This window comes from Salmo trutta, chromosome 8 (assembly GCF_901001165.1).
Source record: "Salmo trutta chromosome 8, fSalTru1.1, whole genome shotgun sequence".
Taxonomy (NCBI): Eukaryota; Metazoa; Chordata; class Actinopteri; order Salmoniformes; family Salmonidae; genus Salmo; species Salmo trutta.
In genome coordinates this window covers 1,872,085-1,879,088 of record NC_042964.1, presented here as the reverse complement: position 1 = coordinate 1,879,088, position 7,004 = coordinate 1,872,085, and the positions used below count along the sequence as shown (strand labels likewise).

The following is a 7,004-nucleotide window of genomic DNA, read 5'->3' as shown; positions in this document are numbered from 1 at the left end:
GTTTTCTAAAAAAAGAAAAATGTAATTATTCCAGCCCCCGTCTCCACGGGAGGCCTTTTGGTATGTCGTTGTAAATAAGAAGTTGTTCTTAACTGACTTGCCAAGTTAAATAAAGGTTAAATAAAATAATACAATAAAAAGACTATGTAGGCAGCTTGGTCCACCACCGATGCAACTATTTAGGGACCGTCAACAAAGTGCATGATCATAATATTCATATTTAAATAGCTCTCCAACCATGTGACATAGAAACCGCATTTCAGCTTTCCATTATTCCTTACATAGAGAGGCATGTTGCACACCTTTGGTTTTCTAATAAAAATGATTACATTTTTTATAAATAAATATATACAGTACCAGTCAAAAGTTTGGACACACCTACTCATTCAAGGGTTATTCTTTAATTTTTTACTATTTTCTATATTGTAGAACAATAGTTAAGACATCAAAACTATGAAATAACACATATGGTATCGCGTAGTAACCAAAAAAGTGTTAAACAAATCGAAATATATTTTATATTTGAGATTATTCAAAGTAGCCACCCTTTGCCTTGACGACAGCTTTACACATTCTTGGATTCTTTTGCCTTGTGGTCTCAGAGTCTTTCAAGCGCCTTTTTGCAAACCCCAGGCATGCTGTCATGTGCCTTTTTCTCAGGAGTGGCTTCCGTCTGGCCACTCTTCCATAAAGCCCAGATTGGTGAAGCGCAGTAGAGACTTTTGTCCTTCTGGCTGGTTCTTCCATCTCAGATAAGGAACTCTGTAGTTCTGTCAGAGAGATCATTGGGTTCTTGGTCACCTCCCCGACGAAGGTCTTTCATGTCTGGTTTCTCAGTTTGGTCGGACGGCCAGCTCTGGGCAGAGTCTGGGTAGTTCCACATTTTTTCAATTTCCCAATGACCGAGACCACTGTGCTCTTGGAAACTTTCAACACTGTAGAAATTGATTTATAACCTTCCCCAGATATATACCTCATCACAACTATATCTCAGAGCTCTACGGACAATTCCTTGGACTTCATGGTATAGTTTCTGCCCTAACATGCACTGTCAACGGTAGGACCTTATATAGACAGGTGTATTTATTTTAAAATCATGTCCAAACAATTGAATTGGCCACAAGTGGAGTGTCATAGCAAAAAGGGTGTGAATAATTGTGTAAATGAGAAATTTCTCTATTTCATTTTCAATAAATTTGCAAAACAAGTTTTCACTTTGTCATTATGGGTTATTGTGTGTAGATATGTGAATTTTGTTTTAATCTATTAAAGTGTAATTCAGGCTGTAACAACAAAATGTGGAATAAGTCAAGGGGATGAGAACTTTCTGAAGACAGTGTAAAATGTACTGTGTTTTTTCATGAAGGCTTCTGTCTATAATAGTCCGCAAGTAATTGAAACTGCCGAACCTCTCTACCTGTTTTCAATTGAGGGTCAGCTGAGGTAACTCATGAGTAAACTCGCAATGGCTGCCTGGTATTGCGAAGCAATAATTTCCATGGCATTTTGTAATGTTCTATCAACTGATGCTAGATTGCCATGGTAATGTAGAATGTTAATTCAAATGATGCTTACTGATGTGGCTCATGCAATATAAGCTATTTTTTGTAACGTCAGTAGGGCTGACTCAACGAATCACAGCACAGATTGAAGGGTACACTTCCTGCTTTTATTTTCTGGCATGGGTACACTCAAAATGGCTGCCAATCCACTCATTATGCCATCATTGACTTGAATGGAGAGAACCTTTCTATTCATTCTATTTCTATGGTCCCTACCCTGTGAACAATACAAAAGTTGGCTTCAGGTGCCTAGGTCATGTGAATAAAGGAGCTATTGAATTGTAAGTTATTTGTAATAAATAGATATCTTTTTAAAAACATGTTGAAATAATTTAATGAGAAAACCAAAAGGTGTGCAACATGTCTCTCTGTGTAAGGAATAATAGACAGCTGAAATTAGATTTGAATATTGTGATCGTGCACTTTGTTGACTGTCCCACACAGTTGCCATGTAATTATGTACACATTATTTTCCTTCGTGAAGAACCTGAGGTAGCTATAGATAGATAGATAGATAGATAGATAGATAGATAGATAGATAGATAGACAGACAGACAGACAGACAGACAGACAGACAGACAGACAGACAGACAGACAGACAGACAGACAGACAGCTAGATAGATAGCTAGATAGATAGCTAGATAGATAGCTAGATAGATAGATAGATAGATAGATAGATAGATAGATAGATATCTCAGATCATTTGACAGGGGCTCCCGAGTGGCGCAGAGGTATGAAGGCACTGCATCTCAGTGCTAGAGGCGTCACTACAAACCCTGGTTCAATTCCAGACTGTATCACAACCAGCCGTGATTGTGAGTCCCGTAGGGCGGCGCACAATTGGCTTAGCATCGTCAGGGTTTGGCCGGGGAGTAGGCCGTCATTGTAAATGACAATTTGATCTTAACTGACTTGCGTAGTTAAATAAAGGTCATTTTTGTTTTATTGCAGTTCGAATATCAAATCAATTTTAGCAAGGTCCATACCTCGCTTCACTCTTATAGTAGAGCCAACGGAACAGAACGCGCTAACGAGTTCTCTAGAACAGAACGCGCTCTCTAGAACAGAACGCGCTAACGGGTTCTCTAGAACAGAGCGCGCTAACGGGTTCTCTAGAACAGAGCGCGTAAAGAAATGAAAGCTCTTATAAAAAATGACTTCTTTCTGCCTTGTGTTCCATGAACAACTGTTAATAAAAGCAACAGACAGGGACATTAAAATTGGAATGGGCTCATTTAAAACAAACTCAGGCTCTCACCAGACCTGCAGCCTCCGAAGCCTTGTCGGCCTATCAACTCAAAGTAGCGCAAATTGCCTATTTTATATACTGTGATACATTGTCTTTCCATAGTTCTCTTCGTCTGGTCCTAATTTACATGTCGGTCTTTTTTTGGGGCAAGGAGGAGTTTGATCCTGTTTTGCCGCCCAGCTTACATGGCCAAATCATTGTCTGTGTGAAAAATGGCACCCTAATCACCTTGGGGCCCTAGATTAAACAAGAGCAGGGCACTACATTAGACCAGAGCAGGGCCCTACATTAGACCAGAGCAGGGCCCTATATTAGACCAGAGCAGGGCCCTACATTAGACCAGAGCAGGGCCCTACATTAGACCAGAGCAGGGCCCTACATTAGACCAGAGCAGGGTCCTACATTAGACCAGAGCAGTTCACTAATTTAGACCAGATCAGGGCCCTACATTAGACCAGAGCAGGGCCCTACATTAGACCAGAGCAGGGCCCTACATTAGACCAGAGCAGGGCCCTACATTAGACCAGAGCAGTGCCCTACATTAGACCAGAGCAGGGCACTAATTTAGACCAGAGCAGGGCCCTACATTAGACCAGAGCAGGGCCCTACATTAGACCAGAGCAGGGCACTACATTAGACCAGAGCAGGGCCCTACATTAGACCAGAGCAGTTCACTAATTTAGACCAGATCAGGGCCCTACATTAGACCAGAGCAGGGCCCTACATTAGACCAGAGCAGGGCACTACATTAGACCAGAGCAGGGCACTACATTAGACCAGAGCAGGGCACTACATTAGACCAGAGCAGGGCACTACATTAGACCAGAGCAGGGCCCTACATTAGACCAGAGCAGGGCCCTACATTAGACCAGAGCAGGGCCCTACATAAGACCAGAGCAGGGCACTACATTAGACCAGAGCAGGGCACTACATTAGACCAGAGGGGCACTTTTCTAGACCAGAGCAGGGCCCTACATTAGAACAGAGCAGGGCCCTACATTAGACCAGAGCAGGGCCCTACATTAGACCAGAGCGGGGCCCTACATTAGACCAGATCAGGGCCCTACATTAGACCAGAGCAGGGCCCTACATTAGACCAGAGCAGGGCACTACATTAGACCAGAGCGGGGCCCTACATTAGACCAAAGCAGGGCCCTACATTAGACCAGAGCAGGGCCCTACATTAGACCAGAGCAGGGCCCTACATTAGACCAGAGCAGGGCCCTACATTAGACCAGAGCAGGGCCCTACATTAGACCAGAGCAGGGTCCTACATTAGACCAGAGCAGTTCACTAATTTAGACCAGAGCAGGGCACTACATTAGACCAGAGCAGGGCACTACATTAGACCAGAGCAGGGCACTTCATTAGACCAGAGCAGGGCCCAACATTAGACCAGAGCAGGGCCCTACATTAGACCAGAGCAGGGCCCTACATTAGACCAGAGCAGGGCACTACATTAGACCAGAGCAGGGCACTACATTAGACCAGAGGGGCACTTTTCTAGACCAGAGCAGGGCCCTACATTAGAACAGAGCAGGGCCCTACATTAGACCAGAGCAGGGCCCTACATTAGACCAGAGCGGGGCCCTACATTAGACCAGATCAGGGCCCTACATTAGACCAGAGCAGGGCCCTATATTAGACCAGAGCAGGGCACTACATTAGACCAGAGCGGGGCCCTACATTAGACCAGAGCAGGGCCCTACATTAGACCAGAGCAGGGCCCTACATTAGACCAGAGCAGGGCCCTACATTAGACCAGAGCAGGGCCCTACATTAGACCAGAGCAGGGCACTACTTCAGACTCTGACCAAAATGTGTTCACCATAATAGCTCTGTCTACACTGTTAGAAAAAAAAGATCCAATCTAGAAACTTAAATGGTTATCTGGCTGTCTCCGTAGGATAACCCTTTGAAGAACCCCTTTTGGTTCCACGTAGAACCCTTTCCGAAGAGGTTTCTACAAAAGGGTTACACTTTTTTCCCCCCCAAAGAGTTTAGGTAATAGGGTGCCATTTGGGACGGATCATTGTCTGCACTATAAACATATCGGTCCATATTGACGCGCATCATTTAGCATTGCTCACTGAGTAAAATAGGCTAATGACCACTTTTAATTAACCTGTTTGGCTTGAGATTAATCAAATTCTAAGTAAACTAACTTTTAGTTTTGTTTTAATCAAGGCAGATAGACCTATCACCTAAACCAGCAATTACTAGTTCACTGCATTCAATTAATCTATAAATTAATATTTTAAGCGTCGCTCTGTGAAAACAACTCACCAGCGCGCAACAGTACACAGGACGCACACCAAATGGATAATCAACACTTTGGGGATCTTTTAAATGTCCCGAAGGGCACACACTGGTTGTACCGGCGTTGTTTACACGTCATTTCAATGATGTTACGTTGAACTGACGTAAAATAGAAGTTGAATTGACGTCTGTGACCAGAACGGTGGGCCTATTTAGGAAAACTCCGTTATCATTTTGCAGCTAGCTGAACATTGGAATATATATATATAGCTTTCAGAGAGATAGCTTCTTCAATATGTCCGTCGTGCGTAAAACAAAAAGAGAAGAAATAACCCAGTCTAGGCCAATATCAATATGTTACCTTGTCAGTCTGCATGCTGATTGCAATGCCATACCGGCAATAAGTAACGAAATGTTCACAGTTATTCCAAAGCAAGCTGTACGGTGTCTTCCCAACCAGTTTCTCCGCTCTACTCGCGATCTCTTCGCCCTCAAACGGTCGTTTCTGCACGGTAGTGTCCATAGCGTTCAGTAGAATTGACGCGCCGTACGCAAAGTCCTCAACGGTATCCACCCGGATGCTGGCGCTCTTGGATAAAACTCCGAGAACTAAACGTTTGTTTGTTACCATCACCTGAATGAAACGCTTGTCCGTTGTAAAAAGTGGCAAGATATCCGGAATCAGATGCGCCACCCGGTTGTCTCCTAAATAGATGCCGAAATGAGTGAATAAAGTCCGGTGCACTTCTAGCAAGTCTCCCCGTTGGTATATGGAGTCTGGGAGTACGGCGCCGGAGGAGGTATCCGGGACTCCCTCTCCACCTCTCTCTTTCTCGCAGTGATGTGTAACTCTCTTCTTCTCCCTCGCTCTGTCTGTGTCTGAAAACAACACATTGGGTCTGAAGACATTAAGGTGAGTGAGGAAGAACACTTTTTCCAAGAGTAATGTGAACGAATCCAACATTTTTATTGTAGGAGATTCCTTGTCCTTGTTTTTTTCGGGAAGTTCCTCACGCTCCTCTATCATCATCTTCTTCAGGTCGCCGGTCACTTTCAACGAGGGGCCCTCAGTGACGTCGTGAGGGATTCGAGGAACCGATTGGCTGCTGTTTGAGAGCAGATTGGTCACGTAGTAGGGTGTTCTGAGTGACACTTGTTTGGGCTGAAGGCTTGTTGACTTCTTACACATGTTCTCCGGCTACATACAGGCAGTGGACATGCAGATCACAATTAGTTCCAGTTAGCATACCACAAGATATTCTGCCATTAGTTACAGTTAGCATACCACAAGATATTCTGTCATTAGTTCCAGTTAGCATACCACAAGATATTCTGTCATTAGTTACAGTTAGCATACAACAAGATATTCTGCCATTAGTTTCAGTTAGCATACCACAAGATATTCTGTCATTAGTTACAGTTAGCATACAACAAGATATTCTGCCATTAGTTCCAGTTAGCATACCACAAGATATTCTGCAATTAGTTACAGTTAGCATACAACAAGATATTCTGCCATTAGTTACAGTTAGCATACCACAAGATATTCTGCCATTAGTTACAGTTAGCATACCACAAGATATTCTGCCATTAGTTACAGTTAGCATACAACAAGATATTCTGTAATTAGTTACAGTTAGCATACCACAATATATTCTGTAATTAGTTACAGTTAGCATACAACAAGATATTCTGCCATTAGTTACAGTTAGCATACCACAAGATATTCTGTCATTAGTTCCAGTTAGCATACCACAAGATATTCTGTCATTAGTTACAGTTAGCATACAACAAGATATTCTGCCATTAGTTTCAGTTAGCATACCACAAGATATTCTGCAATTAGTTACAGTTAGCATACAACAAGATATTCTGCCATTAGTTTCAGTTAGCATACCACAAGATATTCTGCAATTAGTTACAGTTAGCATAC

At 43.1% G+C, this 7,004-nt stretch overlaps 1 protein-coding gene across 1 annotated transcript in view; it reads right to left on the bottom strand.

The window, feature by feature from the left end:
• The window catches only part of LOC115198039 (lecithin retinol acyltransferase-like), an 11,514-nt gene extending 5,076 nt beyond the window's left edge, over nucleotides 1-6,438 (bottom strand). The window contains exon 1 of the mRNA XM_029759704.1: nucleotides 5,433-6,438. Coding sequence (XP_029615564.1) covers nucleotides 5,433-6,260 — 828 coding nt within the window. The 5' untranslated portion in view covers nucleotides 6,261-6,438. The remainder of the gene's footprint in view (nucleotides 1-5,432) is intronic.
• Nucleotides 6,439-7,004: the final 566 nt, after the last annotated feature.